This window comes from Hyperolius riggenbachi, chromosome 1, assembly GCF_040937935.1.
Source record: "Hyperolius riggenbachi isolate aHypRig1 chromosome 1, aHypRig1.pri, whole genome shotgun sequence".
Lineage (NCBI taxonomy): Eukaryota > Metazoa > Chordata > Amphibia > Anura > Hyperoliidae > Hyperolius > Hyperolius riggenbachi.
The window spans coordinates 579,451,614-579,475,411 of record NC_090646.1 but is presented as its reverse complement, the minus strand read 5'-3'; the positions used below and the strand labels follow the sequence as shown (position 1 = coordinate 579,475,411).

Below are 23,798 nucleotides of genomic sequence, written 5' to 3'. Positions count from 1 at the left end.
ACCATAGACTGTCAGTAAGCCCATTTCTGTTCAATTCCTACCCACTGTTTGGAAATATCGTACCTGTGGACAATGTCGAATTTCCCATAAGGCATTGTAGGCATGTTCCGGATGATGGCAAGGCGACTCCCTCCCTACCTGAGCACCTGCCTCCCTTCTTCCCTATGCAGAGTCCTGATGAGTGTAAATGATAGGTTACTCACCCTGCTCTCTGCATTCCACTGACAAGATCTCCCTTCAGTCAGGGGCACCTCTAGCTACTTAATGCTGAGGGTCCTCTAGCTACCTTTATACTTGGGGTCATCTGTAGCTACTTAATACTGAGGGTAGTTTTGGTTACCTAATACTAAGGGACACCTGTAGCTATGCATGATGACAAGGTACGTAAGGGAGAAGTGACAGCTGGTTTAGTGGAGGTTTGTAGGTTCATGGAGGGCAAAATCTAAGGTGCCAGGATACCTGTGCCTATAGGCTCCTGTGAGGTAAATCCGGGCCGGTCTGTGGCATTTGTGTGTTCCAGAAATACAGATATCTGTGGACCAGTCCATAGAGAATGATTGCTGGCTTCATCCAATGCTGCCCATTCCATCAAAAATGTAAGGCAGTGGACCTAGTGTGAACTGCAGGGCTGTGGAGTCAGTCGAGGAGTTGGAGCTCAGGAGTCGGTGGTTTCATAAACTGAGTAGTCGGAGTTGGATGATTTTTGTACTAACTGCACAGCCGTGGTGAACTGACAGTCATTGTACCCTTAATGGAGCCTCATTTGCCCTGATGCATTGTTTACTGCTGATAAAATCCCCCCATTTGTGTTGGAGGCATACCTCCTGACATCAGAGTATAAAAAATGAAAGGGCAAAGAGTAAATAGTGTTCCACGGGAAAAAATGGGCATGGCCAAATAGGTGGAGACTAAGAGGTATGACTAAGACTCCTTTCACATTTGATTACGCGCCGGCAGTGAGGCTTACTTTCATGGTAAATAGGCCTCGCAGTACGCTCATGTCGCACTATTAAGGTCCGATGCCCCTTTCTTTTTTTTTACCTGCTGCAGTGCGATTGAAACACAATTCCTACCCGTGGGAATGATCGCCGCACTTTGCACTGGAGTTGTCAGGGATTTTAAACATTCAATTTGACAAGATGGCCGTAATTGCCATGTGTCCCAAAACACTTGTTTAATGGCATGCACTAGTGATGGGAATTCCGGCTCTTCTGAATCGGCTCCCATTAAAGAGCCGGCTCTTACGGCTCTCAATCGCTCTTCATTAAATATTACTGGACACCACTCAGAATCGGAGGAAAAGCCCCGCCCCCGTCTCCATGACAACTCCTGACTGCTTTGCTGACTGGTGCAATCCCTCCTGCTACTGCTCTGCTCCGCCCCATACACTCCTACAAGCTGCAAGAGAAGGACTACATCTCCCAGCATGCCTCAGCGCCCTTTATTACACAGCAAATCAGAGCTGTGTGGGGCTGCTGAGGCATCGGCTCTTTCAAAACTGAGAGCCGGCTCTTGTCGTTCACAGCAAAGAGCCGGCTCGTTCGTGAACGACCCATCACTAGCATGCACATACCCACGTTTTGAGATCATGGATAGGTCACACACAAAATCGTCAGTCGTTAGTAAAAATCATGAAAAAAGTAGCGACAAGGGTAGTACCTTTACAGCTTACAGAGCTCCTGCAATAAATCTGCAGTGTGTCTACTTCCTGCTTTGATGAAAACAGACAAAGGGTTAACATCCTGTTTATATATTAGCTGTGTCTGCCCAGTACTGCCAAATTTCTGTGCTGATCCAGCTGAGAGATTAAATTACAGTTGGGGTTTCTTACAGATGAGGGGGGGGAATTAGAGAGGCTCATCTCTCTAAAAACATACAGGATGCATTTCTCTTCATTTTTCCTTGTGTTCTGTGCAAGAGTTCAGGTCCATTTTAAACCTGTCTTGGCAAAATCAGTGTAAAATGATGTGGTTATAAAAATTGGCTTGTAACTTCTGTACATGACATATACTTCTATTAATTTGGACATCTGTTTATATAGCATTTTGTCTGCTGTGAGATGTAATTTAACACATTATTAGCCAATGACTTATGTTTTCCTTGCTTCATAGGGGGACCATTCCTGACTGTTGCTGTTTTGATGGATGACGCTTTTGCTAGTGAGCATGGTTACCAGGAAGAAGAAGACTTTATGGCTGGAGGGGACCTTGGAGAGGGCTTTGGCAGAAAGCCTGGTGGCTTGTATGAGACTGTAGAGGGAACTGTGGCCGGGACTTTCAAACTGAGAAAAGGATCTGACCACTATGGACAGTACCAGCTTGTCAGAAAGGGCGATGATGTTCCCTCCCCAAGGCACCATGCAGGAAGACACAGTTACCCTGAGGAGAGGGCTGTCAGCAGGCCTGGCATAGAGAGTTACACACGCTGCAGACAGAACAGTATAGGTAAGATTGGCCCCACTACTATCTGGTAATACAATGGTGATGGGGAAAAGTGGCTCTGCTTTCTCCAACTATTGAGACAAATGCACTTTTGTGCTGCCAGGTTAAAGGGAACCTGAAATGAGTCATACGGAGGCTGCCATTTTCATTCTCTACTAACCAATGCTGTTTGCCTGACTTGTGTGCTGATGGTCTGCCTCCAATACTTTGTCACTGGCCCATGGTGAGCAGGCAGATCAGATGCTTTGACTCCACTGGCTGCATGCTAGTTGCAGGTGTGTGACTCAAATAACTAAAACCAAAAGCTCAACACAGCAGCCTGCTAACTAGCATTGTCAGTAAGGGAATAAAGATGGCAGCCTCCGGATTCCTCTCACTCCAGGTTCTCTTTAATGTATGAGCACCTGGATGCTCCTAGGTTAAAAAAAATATAAAAAATAAAAATCATGCTTTCTCATACTGGGATCATTAACACTCAAGTCCTAGACCAAAAAAAAAAGACAGCAAGCAATGTCTTTACCTTCATAGCGTTGCTTCCTAAACCCCCCGTCTGTATGTGGGCCTCCATCTTGATTCTCGCTATACCGCTGCTCAAATTTGCCTAGGTCATGCTGCATGCCCTAATGCATGCTGGGTGATTTAGTGTTATAATACGTTGTAAGAAAATAAATGTCAACCACCATATCTTTCTCACTTCAGTTGTGCTTTAGAGCCCGTTTCCACTAGCACGGAAACTGGGCCGAATCTGCAGAGTTTCCCCGCAGGCAAATCGCATGGGGAAACTCTGCCATATGAAATAATAGTGTCGCCGGCCGAATCGCTTGCCCTAGCGATTCGCCCGATATTGCCGTCAGTTTTTGTGCGCGTGGCAGCGCACCTCATAGCCGTGCATGGCACGGGTTCTGGATTCCTCTGCGTACGCGCAGACCAGGAAGTGCGGCCGCGCGTCTCGCAACCATGCGTGGCGGCTAGTGGAAACGGGGCCTTAAGAAAAGTATTTCTGAACCTTATTCTTGTTTATCCCCAGTTGTTTGTAAAAGACGTTGCTCATATCCTGTTCTGTTCATTTTATATTGGGTTAGGTCTGTTCTGGAGGTTTCCTCACAATCCATGTGTAAGGCTTGGTTAGCATTTGCATTGGAGTGGCAAACTGATCCGTGAAAACAGATCTGATCACCAGTCGTTCGGATCCATTTTCACGGTTTCTGTTCCGCTGCTTATGTTCAGTTGTAATAATACATTTTTTTCCCAGTGTAGTCACAGATGCAAATAAAACTTTACAGAAGTTGAAATCATTTCTTATGGAGTCCTGTGAGGGTCAAACATTCATGTTGTAGAAATGTTTTTCCTCCTTTTTAAAGGGACTCCGAGCACCTTTCATGGGCATGCCTTTAAGCCAGACGACTTCCAACAAAGTCATCCTATGACCCCTCTGGAGGAGTCTCTTGTAATGGCTTTGCGTGTCACTTCCTCTTCCTGCTTCATTCAATGATGCACTTCTCTAACAGAGAAGACAGGGGTGTCCCGGAAGTTTTAACATATCCAAGATCAAATGTAGAGTAGAGCACAAGCTACAGAAAGGTATGCATCTTTAAAGAGACACTGAAGCGGAAAAAAATATATGATATAATGAATTGGTTGTGTACTATGAATAATTACTAGAAGTTTAGAAGCAAAGAAAATATTCTCATATTTTTATTTTCAGGTATATAGTGTTTTTTCTAACATTGCATCATTCTATAATATGTCCAGATTACACAACAATCAGCATTCAAAATGATTCTTTCAGAGCAGTCTGTGAACTAATGACCTCTCCTCTAGCAAAGAAAAAGTAAATAGTTCAATAACACTTGAGATAATAAAAGCCAGATAACAGCCCTCTCCACGACTTTGAAAGTCGCAGAGCTTAATTGCTTTTTTGCATAGAGATAACAACTGGAGTTTCTTAACTCTTCCTGTACTGGAAACAATTAGACTGATGTATATGATCTTAATGTTTTTTATTTCTTAGCTGTACTACACATACAAATCATATCATAATTTTTTTTTCGCTTCAGTGTCTCTTTAAGTACTTTGCAGTACTGGTCAGAGTCTTAAAGGCATGCCCATTTAAATAGAAGTGAATCTAGGAAAAAATCCCACTCACATTTTTTCCTGAGACTAAAGTAAATGATCTAAAATAGGGCACAGATAGAAATTAAAATCAAATAAATTGTCTGAAACCGTTAAGTCAAGCTGCTAAATAATACCCTGCCTTTCTGTACAGATGAGCTTTTCTTCAGTAACAGCATGAACCATGTGCTAAACGTCTGCAGAGCACAGTCTGTACTATCAATGCAGCTCGTGTACTGTCCCCCGACACAGACTGTTTGCCTGGTAATATGAAGCACACGCTGATTCATTTCTTGGAATGGTTTAAGCTTTTATTACGAGTCACCTTGGCTGGTGGGATCAGGATGTTTCCAGGTATCAGGAAGGAAGTTATGTTTATACAGGAAGGATATTCATTTTACTAAATTAGAGCTGCAATGAAGGGCTGTTAAGTTCCCTTCACACATCCAACCTTATATTGTATTGTGTTGTATTGTGATGTACTGTATATACCAGTGATTTGCAAAGTAAGATTTGTATGGGGTTTTGTTTATCCAGGAAGATAAAGTTTTTAGTGAATAAATATCAGTATACTGTAGAGTAATTTGGATGTTTGAAGTGAGCACAATGTACCACTGACAGTTCCCTGACACGTGTGACCATCTAGAGAGGTTCCCTGACCCGTGTGACCCTCTAGAGAGGTTCCCTGACCCGTGTGACCCTCTAGAGAGGTTCCCTGACCCGTGTGACCCTCTAGAGAGGTTCCCTGACCCGTGTGACCCTCTAGAGAGGTTCCCTGATCCGTGTGACCCTCTAGAGAGGTTCCCTGACCCGTGTGACCCTCTAGAGAGGTTCCCTGACCCGTGTGACCCTCTAGAGAGGTTCCCTGACCCGTGTGACCCTCTAGAGAGGTTCCCTGACAAGTGGCCCTCTAGAGCAGTGGTCCTCAAACTAAGGCCCGCGGGCCGAATGCGGCCCCTTGAGGCTTTTTTTACCGACCCCCCACAGTGCTGTAGGCTTTTGCAGGCCATTGGGTGACATTATGTCTCAGATATGACTTGCTGCGTTAGGGTCACAATATTTGCGCTGTGTTGGAGGGATTCAATCTGCACACGCTGTGTTGGGGGCACACATCTTCTCTGGATAAATGGGAGACATGAGGGCTGCCCATGTTAATAGGTGCTGTGTACAAAACCTAGGCTCATTGTATACTCCGGCCCCCCAATAGTCTGAAGTATGTTGACCTGGCCCTTGACCGAAAAAGTTTGGGGACCCCTGGTCTAGAGAGGTTCCCTGACCAGTGTGACCCCCTAGAGAGATTCCCTGCCACGCGGCCCTGTACAGAGACTGAAGACAGGAGAATGCCTAGATTAAGCTTGTGTATACTGTTTAGGTAGGAGGCTGAATATACTCTGTAAAATATATTTACTTTGTTAAGCAGAAAAAAAGCATGTTAGATTCCTCTTTATTAGGGCACTAAACATATGGCATCGTTGTCAGAAGCATGCTATACTGAGGGGAAACATTTTTCAATGATGGGGCAAAGTTGTGCTCAGGGATCCTGTAGTTACTAATGTGAACGAAGCCTAATCTGGGAGATTCCAACTACTACAGTGTATGGGAGATTCCAACTACTACAGTGTAGTAGTTGGAATCTCCCAGATTAGGCTTCATTCACATTAGGCAACCCGTATGGCCGTACGTTCGGAACGCATGCCATCTGTGTTGCCGTGCGCTGCTGATCCCATTCATTATAGTGAATGGGATCAGCAATGCACTTTTGCAAAAAATGCGTGCAGCAGTGTGGTAGCGCATAGTATGAAGGTATGCACTTCTGATGTTGTTGTCGATCGCACACCGTACGTGCTGCTGAAATGTGCATGGCAGCACGTATAGGGCTTGATTCACTAAACCGTAATAACTCATATCACGACCGGTTTCACGCGCATTTTCGCATTTGCGCGCGGTCATGATTTTTTTTGCGTGAAAACGCGCTTGTTTTTGCATGAAAATTCGTGATTGCGTGTGAAAATTCACATTTGCTTGTGTAAACAGTCGTGATATGAGCTATCACGGTTTAGTGAATTAAGCCCCTAGTGTGAACGAGGCCTAAGTAGTAGAAATCCCATTCTGTCTAACATGGCAGTCAGTGTACAGCCAGAAACTACACAGGAGAGTTGGATAAATGTCACATTTTCTCTGCAGATATGAGTAGCTACCTACTACCTACGTAGTTGTGAATGTTTGAAGTGGCTCTTTTACGTAAAGTAGATTCTCGTCATTTGGTTCTCTGACCCATTAAGGAACAAGATATCTGCTTGTTAGAAAACCCTTGAAGCGCTGACTTAAAAAAAAAACCTTGAACCACCGACCCAGAAATATATATGCCAACTCTGAAGATGAAAGGGGAAGAACAGTTCCCTGAAGGTGACTCTAAAGGTGGCTCTAAAATCCTGATACAGGATTATGTCTGCAATTGCTTTGCCAATATCATAAAATTATGTATTTTTTGGATTATAGGACTCACCGTTTCTCCCCACAAAAGTAGGGAAAAAAGTCACTGCGTCTTATAATCCAAATGCAGAAAGTTGCTGACTTGTGAACGCCTGCCAGCACGACTCTCCAACCCGACGCAATGTTGGATACTCCCTGTACTGTGCCCATGCAGTGGAGGACACAAGGGGACACAAAGGGGCATAGAGGAGGACACAAGGGGGACACAGGAGCAGGCATGGGCTTTCGAGTCCAGACAGACTCTAATTTGGAATTCAAATGAAGTCTAATGACCTCAGGTGTGACCGCGGGATGGGGACATCGGCGTTTCATTACGCGTCATAGGCGTAATGAAAGCCGTGTTGCATGACTCAATACCGCACTTCCTCTTTCAGGCTGGCATAATGAGACGCAGACGTCCCGAAGACTTCTGGGTAAGTTAACCCCCCCATCCCGCTGTCACACCTGAAGTCATTAGACTTCATTTTGAATTCCGAATTCGAGTCAGTCTGGACTGAAAAGCTCATACCTACACATGCGGACACAAGGGGCCAGAGGAGGACACAGGGAGACACGAGGTACAAGGGGTCATGAGGTACAAAGGGGGCATAATTCACAAGATGCCCCTTCACCATGGATGCACCAGGTTTAGTATATATATTTCCTCTGGTTTTTTTTCTTCTAAACCTAGGTGCGTCTTATGGTCAGGGGCATCTTGTAGTCCAACAAAAACCCCAGTGGCCTCAATTCATGGAGCGTTATCAAACACTTTATTGAATTTTGATAATTTACCCCATGGGTAAAATCTAATTTTGAATTCACTAAGGTGTTATAGATTTATCAAATGTTTTATCGATGAAATGATCAATAAATCTATAACACCTTAGTGAATTCAAAATTAGATTTTACCCATGAGGAAAATTATCAAACGTTGATAAAGTGTTTGATAAAGCTCTGTGAATTGAGGCCAAAATATTTACTATGATTTTCTGGTAATTTTTAAACCTATTTACGTGCTATAAAGTACAGTATAGTGGAGGGGAGAAACCGGTACAGATTGTCACACTGTGGCACAGATCAAGGCAACGTACCTCAATAACTGCTGGATTCCAAATGTGCAGTGTTCTACTGACCTTTTGTGGCTGGACCTTTGACAAATGGCCAACATGCCTATCCTCTCCAGCACCGCCCAGCCTTGTTTCTTCAGACAGCTGTAACTGATATATCTTCTGAAACTATCAAAGTTTAGTGTTTCTGTAGTGAGCCTGAGAGCCATAATATTCTCTAACGTCATGGGTTTCAGAGAGTAATTATGTAGTTTACCAACAGAGATTAGAAATTATTACAGGTATCTGAGTGTATAGGCAATGCCTATAATCCCATTTCTGTTTTGTGTGTGTATAGATGGGAGCTCTGAAGCCTCATGTGATGATCTGAGACAACGTCTTCAAGAGGTAACAGAGGTAAGAAAGTCCCCCGTAATGCCCTGACCAGATGTCCCGTTTTACCTGGGACACGTCCCAGGTTCATGGTCACCTGTCCCAAGCTGCAATGTGTCCCAGATTATGTCCCACTTTTGGCAGCTGGGTGTCCCAGGCGTGAAACTCGTCATTTTCTGCTGCATTTCAGGTGTTAGAGGAACAAGGAGTTTTGAAGAAGGATGATACCATTTATTGGCTAACTTAGAGATGAATAAACATTGAGCTTTCAGCTTATAAAAAGCCTTCATCGGACTTTGTTCCTGACAAAAACTGAAAAACACAGCTTATATACACGGACATACAGAGGAGAAACATTCTTTAGCAAACATTAATGTAATTAGATGCCTCAACTGTTACTGAGGAGGCTTTCCCAGGCATCCTGGCTAAATTGATAAGATCAACAGTTCCCTCAACATAACATAAAGTAGACTCTGGTGATGGGGAGACATCGTAAATTCCGAGTTCAAATTGTAACTGGGCTGGTTACATGCACCATTAATTCTAAGCTAGAGAGAATTGTGGCATTTAAAACAGAGGTAAAGGTAGTTGTATTTCATTTGTCTGAGGTAACGGTTATTGTAATTTATGTGTCAGAGGTAACGGTTGCTGCAGTTATAGGCTGCATTTGAAACTTTGTGGTTATTGTTGCAGCATTTGGCATTTTGGGGGCTCATGATTATGAAATAGTATGTTAATACTGTAGCATCAGCAGTGTTTTCAGATTTCACAGACAATCTAATCCCACCATAGTCATAGTCTAATGCCCTACAATATTATTATGTATTTATATAGCACTGGCATCTAAGGCAGCAATTTACAGAGAATCTAGTCATTTACTTGGCGGAGCTCACAATCTAATGCCGGCAATAGTCAAAGTCTAATGTCCCGCCATATCATTATGTCCCGCCATATCATGATTATGTATTTATGTAGCACTTGCATCTTCTGCAGCACATTACAAAGTACATAGTAATGTCATGGACTGACATCCATGATGAAAATCTCCCATTTCACCACATCATTGTGGGAACACTGCTTTCTTGTGTGTTTGTGGAACATTGCCTAATTACCTTTAGGGTCACATTGCCTATCTGTGTTTTGGGAGAAAACTCTGGCCCACTGCCTCAGCGTTACATTACAGTTCGCTCCGTCCACACCATGTCCTGGACACACCCATTTTTCCACCGTGGTTGTGGACACGCCCATGCATTCCCTCTTCCCCCTATCCGTCCCAGGTTGAGCCAAGAAAAATCTGGTCTCTCTACCCGTAACCATGTGACCAGACTAGTCTCTTGCACTTTCTGAATCAGTGGCTGCATGGTAGGCAGTGGATGGTAATTACATGTCTATTTATAGTCTTATCAACTTAGGAGTTTCTCAAACGTGCTTTTAATGTGCAGGCACATGTGGATGTACTGTATGCAACTATAGATAACTGTCCCGTAAAGCACTGTGTTAGGATAACAGTGGCTGCTCCACTTGTTAAGTCTGAAAACTACTATGGCAGTACTAGTGCTTCTTAAAGGGACACTTAAGTCAAACAAAAACAAAATGAGATTTACTCACCTCGGGCTTCCAATAGCCCCCTGCAGCTGTCCGGTACTTTCGCCATCTCCCTCCAATCCTCTTGGCCCCGCCGGCAGCCACTTCCTGTTTCGGTGACAGGAGCTGACAGGCTGGGGACGCGAGTAATTCTTTGCGTTCCCAGACACATTAGCACCCTCTATGCTGCTATATGGTATATGATATATGCTATAGCAGCATAGATTACGCTATTGCGGCCAGGAACGCGAAGAATCACTCGCGTCCCCAGCCTGTCAGCTCCTGTCACCGAAACAGGAAGTGGCTGCCGGCGGGGCCAGGAGGATCGGAGGGAGACGGCGAGGGCACCGGACAGCTGCAGGGGGCTATTGGAAGCCCCAGGTGAGTAAAACTCATTTTTTTTTGTTTGCCTTAAGTGTCCCTTTAATTCCAGCCTCCGACAATCGTTTTTTATCTTCCACTAGATTTTCTTATCTTTTTCCATTCACTTCTATGAGAAATCAACCCAGAAAACTATCGGAAGGAATATCGGACATGTCGGAAATTATCTATCGAACCCATTTATCAAGCGAAAAAAACGTATGGTGTATTCCCAGCATAAGCGACAGCTAGGAACTACAGCTGGGAATCTCTTAGCTATTCTATGCATATTTGAATATTTCAGCTGAGTGTTGTATTTTAATTGAGTTTTGCATGGCCTGCCAATTAGTGCTGGATGTTAGGCAGTACAGTATTTGCTCATATACATATTGCACTGGTCTTCCAAGTCCTTCTCAACCAGTTATACAAGTTACCCAACCTATTCGTGTATTCGTGTGCACAGCTTGCAGAGAAAATAATAGTTCAAGTGGAATTACTTCTTTTTCTGTTAGATTTTTTTTTTTGGGTGGCAGTAAATGCTGCTTTGTCTCCCCAGTCTGTGGAAAACAATCAGTGTCTTGAAGCATGTTGACCCACCATGTCTCTCATCCACACACCTGACTCAAGTTAGCTGAGGTCGCCGATAATCAAGCATGTGTACAGTAGCCCCCGATCCCTGCTCTGCAACAGATCCGTCCAGCAGATCAACTTGGCTAAGCGACGTCCAGGTCCCCACTGTGAGACATTATGTACACGTTGCTCTCCATCATCCCTACACACACACGCACACACACACACACTGTACACCACACACACGCACACACACACACACACACACACACACACACACACACACACACACACACACACACACACACACACACACACACACACACACACACACACACACACACACACACACACACACACACACACACACACACACACACACACACACACACACACACACACACACACACACACAGCAACAGTACACATCATCAGCACACAGCTGACAGCGTCAGTACTGGCCGGCCCAGCAATGTCGCTAAAGCAGATCAAGTACCAATCCATGACAGGCGACCTAAGTCAGTTATGTACGCACTTTTAGACCTAGTTCACATTAGGCTACGCAGATGGTCGTAGGTTTGGAACGCAAGCGCACGCCATCACGTGACATCTGTTTGCGCTCCCCTGCGGCTCCCGTTCATTACAGTGAATGGGATCAGCGCTGAAAATGAAGCAGTGTGATAGCGCATCGCACTGCTGCGCAGCGCATATGATCTGAGCGGCAGAAGTGCTGTCCATGCACTTCTGACGTTCTTGCGTGTCACACATCCTATGCGCTGCCGAAATGCACATATGATGTAAACGAGGCCTCAAAAGTGAACAGCCTTTATATTGTGTGTCTGGCTGTAGACTGTTCCAGATTCTGCAGTGTCTGCAGTAATTGTGGTTGAACAGATAAGCATCACTTTAGGCAGAAGGCAAAAACACCACCAACACCAGCATATGTTGCTCAACTGCAATGTATTACATAAAATATCTTAACACACATACATATGTCAATCTAGTGCACATGTGTCAAACTCCAGGCCTGGAGGGCCAGATCCATGCCAGTGTTTAGGATGGACTGAGAAAGAAAGGAATGTGTTCTACCTGTTGGACCACACCTTTCCTGATTCAGACCCATCAATTCATTTGAGCTGTATCAAAAATGTGTGAGGATCTCGGCCCTCGTAGGACCGGTTTGACACACCTGATCTAATGCAAGCCCATATACTCTGTGTTCTCCCCAGGCTCTCTTTAGATGGGTGCTCCACCCGGCTAATTTTGGGAAGCACCCGGCTGTCATTGGCTCCTCCTCCGTTGCTGTAGTGTACGCAGAGTTGCACCAGCCCAGTGTTTCCAGAGTTGCACTCCACCTGGCTACTTTTGTAATGCCACCCAGCTGGAAAAACATTCTGCGGCGAACACTGATACTAAACAGGCAAGAGACCCATGTATGGTAAATTACAGTTCAACATTGCTGTGTGTGAAAAGTTTCAAACACCACTATTCACCCACTCTGACCAGTGAATTGGTTGTCTATTAATAAGGAGCCTTCGTTCACTGTGATACAATCCTCATAGAATAGTATATAGTGGTACGACCAATATGATCCATAAACTTAGTGCATAAGAGAGACCATTTAAGTTGAAAACAATTAGTACTGCACATAAGTCTGGCAATATAGAGCTTCATGGCCAAAAGCCGCTGTGCGTAAACTTTTTGCCACTGGTGGCGCTATAATTTGCCATAATTCATAGTTTGAATGATGGCAAATTGTTTTGTGTGGATGGGTCAATTAGGCCATATATAGGCACCTGAGATCATATTGATCCCAGATCTACATAGGTCATATGGCAACTTCCTGCAAGGATAATCCCAAAAGGAACCAATCACAGTTGAGTAAACTTTGCCTATTTGCATACGGCAGATGATCAATGCTGTCAGTATATTGTTAGCAGGCTTCTGTCCTCTCTGTTAAAGTTCTCATAGCATAACCTTTCGGTGACCAACAAGTGCATGCAGAATGATAGTAAAACGGGACTTCCATTAGTACATAGCTGGCGGTTTGTCACAGTGGATATTGGTTGTTGCCCATAACATTGTACATACAGTGGAACCTTGGTTTACGAGCATAATTCGTGCCGTAGACATGCTTGTAATCCAAAGCACTCATATATCAAAGCGAATTTCCCCATAAGAATTTATGTAAATTCAAGGGATTCGTTCCACAATCCAAAAACAGTTACAGAAAAACAATACAAAGGACTATGCTGTATAAAATAATGATGTAAACAAGACTTTCACTATAACTAACAGAATCATTGCTATCTGGTGGCTCTCCCTAACCTTTTTTGTTGTGTGGCTTTAACCACACAACGGAAAGCAGATGCGTTAAAACGTCCTGTTGGAGCCTAACGGCTCCAGGGCGTTTTAAGCGTCACTCGCTCCCACCACCCCTGTGCACATGTGTGCCACAGTTACCTGTTGGGACACCGCGATCCATGATTGGGGAAGTCACAATGCCTGGAAGGAATGGACATGACCCCAATCAGGGGCCATGTCCATTCATAAAATAGGAAGCTGTCAGAGGCTAGTAAAATGTTTAAAACAGGTGTGTTTGCACCGCTATCTACACTTATAATTGAATATAAATAAAGTTAATGCCTTCCACTTCCACAGCTCTCCCCCCCCCCCCCCCCCCCCAAAAAAAAAAACTTGTTCATAAGTTTTAAAATATATAAATAGTTGCCTTAGGGACTTAGCTTTTTAATCTGTTTTCTGACGGTATATTACTATTACTTTACTACGTTGGGGCTTGTAATTATGGACCAGACAAAAAAAGACAGGAAAATACACCTATATTTCCCAATAATATATTGTCGCCATACATTGGAATAGGGACATAATTTAAATGGTCTAATAATTAGAACAAATGGGCAAATAAAATGTGTGGGTTTTATCCACAGGAGAACATTTTATTTTAACTAGTTCCCCGCCCGCGTACAGTATATCTACGCTCCTTTGGACTTCACTTCCCCGCCCGGAGCGTAGATATACGTACCCCCGCCGCTGTCCGCTCTCTCGCTCGCACTCCCGCGATCGTGCACGCCGCTGCCCGCTCGCCCGGAGATCAATGAACGGGAAAATACATTCCCGTTCGTTGATCTCTGCCCCCGCAATGATCTGCTGCTTTCGCTAAGCAGCGCGATCATTGTGAAAAAGAAAAAAAAATCCCAGCCTCTTTGTACTTCCTCCAAGCTTCCGGAAGGACGCTTGGAGGTCGCATTAAACTGTTGCCATCTTGTGGCCAAATAGTAAACTACACCCTAAACTATTTTTCACACACACATACATTACTTATACACAAAAAATTAACTCATTACCTCCCACACTCCCCATTATTTTTTTTTTTGCAATAAAAAAAAAAAAAAAAAATTTACAATTAAAAAAAAATACATAAATAGTTACCTTAGGGACTGAACTTTTTAAATATTTATATCAGGAGGGTACAACACTGTTACTTTATAAACTATGGGCTTGTAATTAGGGATGGACACAAAACTGAAAAAAATGCACCTTTATTTCCAAATAAAATATTGGCGCCAAACATTGTGATAGGGACATAATTTAAATGGTTTTATAACCGGGACAAAAGGGCAAATACATTTCATGGGTTTTAATTACAGTAGCATGCATTATTTAAAAACTATAATGGCCGAACACTGAAAAATGTTTTTTTTCCCATATGTTTTCCTATTTTCCCATTAAAACACATTTAGAATAAAATTATTCTTGGCATAACGTTCCACCTAAAGAAAGCCTAATTGGTGGCGAAAAAAACAAGATCTAGTTCATTTCATTGCGATAAGTAATGATAAAGTTATAGGCGAATGAATGTAAGGAGCGCTGAAAGGAGTAAATTGCTCGGATGCTGAAGGGGTAAAACCCCTCAGTTGGGAAGTGGTTAAAACTATAAAGGGCGAAAACTGAGAAATAATGAATTTTTTCCCCTATTAAAACACATTTAGAATATAAAAAAAAAAATTCTGATCAAAATGTACTGCCCACAAAAAGCCTCATTGGTGGCAAAAACAATGTATAAATCATTTTTGTTGTGATAAGTAGTAATAACGTTATTGGCAAATAAAAGGAAGGAGTGCTGACGGGAATATTTCTCTGGTCCGTTAGGGAAAAAAACCCGTAGAGGGTGAAGTGATTAACAAGAACTAGTGACAGTTGCTGTTGCCTACTTTTTGAGGATTTCATGGAAATGTGACTTTGCACAGTCTCTATACTCAGATTAAGTACATTTAAAGTGGACCCAAACTAAAAATACAAGATTTCAGAAATAAAATCTATTTGCTAAATTATAATAATAAATAGCAGCCTTTTTTGAGCTGCATGATGACAAATATAAAATATTTTACATTTATTGGAGAAACCTCTCCCTCCCTTCCTTTCATATTGCCGGCAAATAATCAGGCAAACTGGTGGAGTAGATGGTGTCCAGCAAAGGAGGAATTGCTAATGGCTGCCACCTGTATAACCCTAGGTATGGAAAGAGAAGGGTGAAAAGCATGCACTGAAATGTTCATAGGCTTGAAGGAGTGTTTTATTTATATTTGTATGTGTCAGAGTGGTGCAACTAAATATTTTGAATTAAAAAAATGTTTGGTTTGGGTACGCTTTAAGTACAATCCTGCAGTCTCAAAGAGAGAAGAACCATTGGCTCAGTTGTGATCACATGATGCAAGTATATGTTTTTTGCTTGTATATTAAGACGTTGCTTGTATATCAAGTCAAAATTTCGCAAAAATGTTTGCTTGTATTTCAAAGCTCTCTCAAACCAAGTTACTCTCAATCCAAGGTTTTACTGTATGTTGCTACCAGTGCTTTTCTAGAGCGTGGGCAGAATCCACCAAAGTCTACAGGGTAAGGCCCGGTTCACATTAGCGGTGGCCGTCCGGAATCGCCGTGCCGGAGCCGGACCGCTTGCAGAACGGACGGAACGGACGCACGGCATAGCAATGAAAGCCTATGCGTCCGTTCACATGCGTCCGTTCTGCCGGACCGGAGCCGGACCGGATCCGGACTCCGGCATCCGTTCCAACATGCGCTATTTTTTGGTCCGGCTCCTCCGGCAGCCATATCCGAGGCGGAGCCGGACTGCACCATCCGGCCAATACAAAGCTATGAGAACCGGAGAGCGCACAACACACTGGCTAAAAATCCGGATGTTCTACCCCACTTCCTATGCGTATTGAAGCGGCGATTTTGGATGGGGACACATGGGCAAGCATTTTGGAGTGGAGCAGCAGTGATTTTAAACGTGCTGGAGATGTTGGCAGTATGTCGGAGGTGGAGGTGAGTGCTAAACAGCGGAGGGCCTGATTCCACAGGTCCACCTTCTGCTGACCTCCCAGACCCCAACATTTTTATTCCTTTTCTACTATCTTTTGCCAAACGGATCCGGATCGCATCCTGATGAACACCTGATGCAAACTGACCGGATCCGGATCGGATCCGGATCAGAACCGTACGGTTCCGATCCGGATCCGGTCAGGTCATCCGGTCCGTTTGGCAGAGAACCGCAAGTGTGAACCGGGCCTTATAGCTTCAGCCTGCAGTTTTGTACACAACGAACAATTGTTAAGTTGTAAATATCATGGCTCGTAGTACTTATGTATTATATATCGTACTCGCAATGCATAGCATCGGTACCAAACCCTGTATGTACATAGACCGTCCATGGTTGTAATACCATCTGGATGTTAAAATGAAGTGATCGCCTTCAGATATGCTGTAACCAGTATATTGCACAAGCAAGCCAGGCCGTTTTACGCCTGTTGGACATAAGGTGACGCAGCTGTATGTTTCACCCTGCCCATGAGGATTCGTCAGGATGTACTGCATCAGAAACATACAGTACAAATGATAAAACTTTTCCATAAATTAGGCAGGAACTAGTGAGGTAGTTGGGGAGTCTCCACTGTAGTACTCCTTCTACCTATCCTAGACTTCACAAATTACAACTGGGTGATGTATTCCTACCTATTACTCCCTATGCACTCTATCCATTACTGCTAGGCTGCTCCTTTCATTTGGTTGGTTTAACATCGAACAGGTGCACTGCTGCCTAATTTGCTGAATATTTGCATTTGGTCATTTAAAACACTTTTTTTTGCACCAGATATTTTGCGTTGAGCAATTTCAATTCTGTATCTCATGTTGCACATGCACTTTACATACAGGGGCCAGGTTCTAGTCACTTGTTGAACCCTCATTTGACTCATTAATAGTTCAGCATTCTACTGATTTGTGACGATTGTAGCAGTGCATTTTATGGGGATTTTTAATGTCAATTTTATTGGTGAATTATCTGGAATTGTGATATAACTATGAAGCTATTGAATAAAGATTGTTATACTTTTCTCTACCCCGTGAGTGGTGCTATTTACAGTCTTCTGTCCTTTACATTTTGCTGATTTTTTTGTTTTTGTTTATTTTTTTGGGTTATGCATGCTTATCATTGGGTGGAGGCAGACAATTCTCTTTTGAGGCCATATGCAATTCACTTTTTCTGCTTAGTTTTCTCCTGGGTGATATTTTTAAACTTGTCAATAAAATTTCTTTTTCTGCCACCAGCAAGCAAAAAAATAATCAGAATAATTTTGATAGTACTTTTTAACCTACCTTTTGGTATTTTTCGATTACAAAATGCTGAAAATCTATTTTAAAAAGACTTTGAAAAATTATCTCCTAGGAGAAAACCTAGGTGAAAAAAGTGAATTGCATATGGCCCCTGGTATTTTACTATTGCTAAACCTAATCCTATACGAGCCCTCCCATTAATGAACCCTAACCCCCCCCCCCCCCCCCCCTCTGCCATAGAACATCCTATAAGAGTGCCACCTTTGCGGTAGTACACCAAACAATATCAGGTGCCGCAGAAAATTTTGGGCGCCCATGTTATTCTTGCCAATTAAAAGAAATGTGGGCACCTAATCAAATAGCGTGCACCCAAATTTCCCTCAATTGCCAATAATAACATAGACCCCTATGGGGTACCAACACTTCTGCACCCATCACTCTGCCTAATACAGTTTACCATTATGCAAGACTTTTTTTCTTATTTTGCGCATGTTTATGTGAGTTTCCTCTGAAAAACCTGGTGTTCTTCCATAACTCAAAAATATTCTGATGAATGAATTGGGTTCCATGCAAACTGAAATTAGACTGTGGCAGGACTGAGAACCCCTGTGATGACCAGGGAGTGACTTGAACTGTTCAATATGCTTTATAAAAAACTGCTTACTCTGTTGGCTCTATATTCTTACAGAAATAAGAATGTTCTTAAAGCTGGGCCGATATTAGCAAGTTAGTTGTATTTTCTTATTAGTTATGTTTAATCTCTCTAATGACAGGAAGTGGAGCTGCTAAGAATTGAGCTTGATGCTTCTCAGCGCCATCTAGATGGGAAGGACGAGGCACTGAAGATTCTGCAGGGCTTGGTGAGTGCATGGAGTGTCCGGGATCTCTATATGGTATGAAATAATGAGGCCTGGCAGGGATTGTCCTCATGTAGGACTTCTGATTTTATAATGGCCTCTGCATGATGTAATTATCACATTTCACAATATCATTTGGCTGCTTGCTAACATAAATAGCCTCCTGTGTGAAAGCATCTTAAGGACAATTGCTTGCACAGCTCCTTTAAAGAGCTTTGGGAGCTAAAGTTGAGTTTTCTCCTAAAGTATCTGCTGTCACATGATGCCTAACATTCTTCAGTTTGTTTTTATCCATACACTTTGCAGAGTTTTAGGTAAAGGGAGTTAATTGTTGTGGCTGAAGTTCTGTCCCTCATTACTGGTGTGCTCATTCTGTTCCCACCATACCATATATGTTAGATGAAGATATAGAGTAACTCACGCACACTGTCCTATGGTCAGTGGTGTAATGATAAGGTAGGCTTAGGTAAAGAGGTGGATGATGCCACTTATCTTTGACAAGTCTTTAGAAAATACCAGCGCCATCTTAGTATTAATAGTGTTTATTGCATAAACTTGTAATGCAACCTTCTGGGACCATGCAGGCTCCCTCTATCAAGGCAAAGGCTCAACAGGCCAATTATGTCCACAGCAAGAGCACCCCTCTGTACAAGGTTCCTTCTGTTTTCATACAAAAAGATCTCAATCTGATTGAAAATAGAATGTTCACTAAAAAGTGTAGAGTTAATGGGCACCTGTAGCCAGTGAGGGGGCTCCAGTCTTTACCTTTCTGCACTGTTGCCCTCTCTCACCTACTTCTGTTATGGGTAGAGCACCCCAGCTTTGTGCTCAGCAGTGAGAGTTGTTTACTAGTTGTGTAACGCCCACTCTCCTGGTAGCCGCAAGCTTTTGTTATTGGATCCTGAATCACATGACTGACTTATGCAAAAGGAAATTCTCTGGAATGGCTGCATCAACTGTGAATCTTTATGCATAATGCAGGGCTGTGGAGTCGAATTCGAGGCGTTGGAGCAACTTTGGGTACTCTGAGTCAGTGACTTCATAAACTGAGGAGCTGGAAGATATTTTTAAAGGACTCCACAGCCTTGGTGTAATGGCTTATTCTCCTATTCATTTTTTGCTAACAAAGAAAAATGTAGAGGGTGTGCTAGAGCTTTCATTTACCTTCCCCAACTAGCTTTGTTTCATCTCCTTGTCACAGTGATCCCCACCTGATGGACCAGTACCACAGTTGTGGTGCGCTGTCCCTTCCGGTTTTTTCTATAGCAAAGAAAAAGACTGGCAACATTAACATACTGTATATACTCGAATACAAGTCGACCTCTTATATGTCGACTCCAATATGCAACCCTCTTAAGCTGAAATTTTTTATTGACTCGAGTGTAAGTCTACCCAGCAAAGTAAATGAATGGACTTGGGGCTCAGGAGGGGTTAAAGGGGAACTTCAGCCTAAACAAACATACTGTTATTAAGTTACATTAGTTATGTTAATTCGAATAGATAGGTAATATAATTTTTTACCCACCCTGTTTTAAAAGAACAGGCAAATGTTTGTGATTCATGGGGGCAGCCGTCTTTTTGGTTGAAAGGAGGTGACAAGGAGCATAAGACCCAGCTCCAACTGTCCTTTGTCCTGATAACCCCTCCCAGCTGCATGCGCTAGGCTTCAAATGTCAAATTAAAAATGTAAAAAAAAAAATTGCAGCAGAACGAGAACAACAACATCAGAAATCCCATCATGCTTTACACAGCATCAGGGGAAAAATGCCCGGGCAGTTTTCTTCTGTGCAGTTAAAAATGAGGCTTGTATAGTCATCAATTCTCCTTCATCAAGTTTGCAGATGATACCACCATCCTTGGTCTTATAGAGGGGAGCGATGAACGAGCCTATCGCCAACAGATTGCGGATATCTGCAACTGGTGCAAGGCAAACAAGCTTGTACTGAACACAGCTAAAACCGCAGAACTGATCATTGATTTCAGAAAAGGCCGTCCCGAACTCCCCCCGGTCTTCATTGAAGGCACGGAGGTGGCCACGGTCCCGCACGCACGTTTCCTAGGCACCACCATATCCAGCAATCTAAGGTGGGAGGCAAACGTCACAATGGTACAGAAGAAAGCGCAACAACGGTTGTTTTTCCTACGACAGCTGAAAAAGTTTGGAATGTCGCAAGACATTATGACCTGCTTCTACACTGCTGCCATTGAGTCAATAATTGGCTCTTCCATCATCGTGTGGTATGCAGGGGCCTCTGTGAGCGACAGGTACAGGCTACAAAGAGTCATAAAGTCTGCCAAAAGGATCATCGGTACTCCCCTCCCACCACTCAACATTCTCTACTTGTCCAGACTACGCTCAAGGGCCGCTAGGATAGCAAGTGACCCCACCCACCCTGGCAACCGCTATTTTCAGTCTCCTCCCCTTAGGCCGCCGCTACAGGTCCTTACCCACCAGGACCACTAGACACAGAAACACCTTCTTTCCACAAGCCATCGACCTCCTCAACGGTCCCCCCCAAGCGCACTCCCTAGCTCCAGCGCTTACACCCGGGAAGTAGCCCGCCCATGGTACATCCCCTTAACTATCCTAGAGCTATTCAACTACGCTACTGCCCTCCTGTACTAATACTGTATGATTGTATATCTGTTTATGGTAAATGTATATCTGTATAACTTGTCTTGTGTATGACTCGAGCCTGCCTGTGCCAAAAATAATTCCAGGGGCAACCCCTGCACTTGGCCAATAAACTTGATTCTGATTCTGATAAGAGAAACAAAGTTTTGATGCTGCGAAACTGTTAAACACCAGGCCTTTTCAGTGCTGCTGAGTCGATTTTTAGTCTGGAGGTTCACTTTAATGATTGCATTGCATACAGTATTGCAGCCATTAACCCCTCATGTCCCTTAAAGGATACCACAACCGAACGGTTGTGGTAAAATTGACTGCAGCACTGTGTAGGGTATAAGGAGTACATACCTTCCGTGCCTCCAGCCCCCCTCCGTCTGCCGCTGTTCTTAGTTTATAAATGCCGGTGTCCGGCGACTTTCCTGACCCTTACCCCGGACATACTGCGCCCTGTGTGCGCAGTATGGCGCAGTATGTCCTTCCCCCTTGCTTCTGGCCGGCGCATAGTGCGAGGCTCAGAAGCACGCTGTCCCCTTTCTGCTGCGTGTGTGCTCCATTACACTGAGCGTCACATGATTAGCATGTGACGCTCTGTGTAATGGAGCGCACACGCAGCAGAAAGGGGACAGCGTGCTTCTGAGCCTCGCACTATGCGCCGGCCAGAAGCAAGAGGGAAGGACATACTGCGCACACAGGGCGCAGTATGTCCGGGGTAAGGGTCAGGAAAGTCGCCGGACACCGGCATTTATAAACTAAGAACAACGGCAGATGGAGGGGGGCTGGAGGCACGGAAGGTATGTACTCATACCCTACACAGTGCTGCAGTCAATTTTACCACAACCGTTCGGTTGTGGTATCCTTTAAGTGCAGCCAATTCCTCCTCCAGGCCCCCAAGTGCTGCAGTTACTCACTCCCTTTTATGCAGCCCAGTATTTCCCCCCCCCCTCCCCCCCTGCCCACCCTTTCCTTGTTTGTTGTTGTGGCCAGGACTTTCAGACCTGTGTTTTCTTGGCATTTCCATTCTTCAAAGTATCACTTACCACATGCTAAATTGCAGCAAACGGGAATGTCACTATTAGTACACACATTACTTAGTGTGCTGAGCTCAGTGTTGCCCATGACTCATGTATAAGTCGACTCCAATACATTTATGAAGTGAATCAGACCTAAATTTCTAGACTTATACTCGAGTATTTACAGTAATAATCTCAGCACGCAATTCTCTGCATCAGCAGTCCTTGTCTGAATCTAAATTTCTTTCAACCAATTTATTATGAGCTTTGAACCATCACATGCTTTTATTGATTTGTGTATGATCCATAGTACTCTTATGGGTTAACTCCTCTTTTCTGGAGGTCAGTCACTGACTGTGTCAGTAACAATATCACTGTGGAGAAATGGGATTTACCTGCAGCTACATTATGAAGAGCAAAGTGAGTTCTGGTTATCAGTGCACAAGATGTAAATGAATGTTTTTCTGTGATTGTATTTTGCAGGCTGTATATGATAAAGCTACCAGTCACACTAAGGAAATGCTACACAAGGCTGAGGAGCATCGCAGAAACCTGGAAAAGGTCAGAGTGACACAGCGAACCTCAATATTTCACTAATAATTATTATTATTATTATTATTATTATTATTATTTAGTATTTATATAGCGCCGACTTCTTCCGCAGTGCTGTACAGAGTATATATTGTCTTTTCACTTAACTGCCCCAGAGGGGCTCACAATCAAATCCCTACCATAGTCATATGTCTATTTATGTATCATGTAGTGCAGGGCTGCCCAATAGGTCGATTGCGATCTACCGGTAGATCGCGACCGCCTGCTCAGTAGATCACGGCCGCGACCCATTGAATTTTGCGGCCGGCAGCTGTAGAACATGGCCGATCAGATTCTGCTGCTGGTCGCTGATCTCGTGGTTGAGAGGCCAGGGGCGGCTCTGCCATGACGCAGTGTTATGGCTGGGGGCGGTGCTGGAAGCAACACTTCCGCCTCCACTCACGCTGCCCGCCGGAGCGCTTTCTCAGTCGCCAGATTGTACATCTGCCCTCCAGGCAGCCGCGGCTAAGGGAGTGAAGACCAGGACGAGCCGCAGACACCACCACCGGAGCTGGAGGGAGGTAAGTGATCATGGCCTCAATTCACTAAGCTTTATCAAACGTTTGATAATTTACCTCATGGGTAAAATCTAATTTTGAATTCACTAAGGTGTTATATATTTATCGAATGTTTTACCGATATAAGGTTCAATAAATCTATAACCCCTTAGTGAATTCAAAATTAGATTTTACCCATAAAGTGTTTGATAAAGCTTAGTGAATTGAGGCCAATGAGTACACGTGCTTCTATACCTAGCTACCTATCCTAAATGCACATATACCTAGCTAACCTATACTGAAGGCACATATATACCTAGCTAACCTATACTTAAGGCACATATACCTAGCTAACCTATACTGAAGGCACATATACCTAACTACCTTTCCGTTGGGGGGGGGGGGGGGGGGAATGTGCATTTGAAACATTGGTAGAACTCCTGGCCTCGGCGAATTTTAAAGTAGCTTGCGAGCCAAAAAAGTGTGGCACCCCTGGTGTTGTGTATGTATCATAGTCTAGGGCCAATTTTATGGGGAAGCCAATTAACTTATTTGTATGTTTTTTGGAGTGTGTGAGAAAACCAAAGTACCTGGAGGAAACCC

General features: G+C 43.7%; 1 protein-coding gene across 2 annotated transcripts in view; it reads left to right on the top strand.

The window, feature by feature from the left end:
* CCDC125 (coiled-coil domain containing 125) overlaps window positions 1–23,798 on the top strand; it is a 53,846-nt gene that overhangs the window by 8,085 nt on the left and 21,963 nt on the right. For both annotated transcript variants that reach the window (XM_068248057.1, XM_068248066.1), the window contains exons 2-5: window positions 2,112–2,444; window positions 8,430–8,488; window positions 18,385–18,471; window positions 22,591–22,668. In XM_068248057.1, coding sequence (XP_068104158.1) covers window positions 2,141–2,444; window positions 8,430–8,488; window positions 18,385–18,471; window positions 22,591–22,668 — 528 coding nt within the window. In that variant the 5' untranslated portion in view covers window positions 2,112–2,140. The remainder of the gene's footprint in view (window positions 1–2,111; window positions 2,445–8,429; window positions 8,489–18,384; window positions 18,472–22,590; window positions 22,669–23,798) is intronic.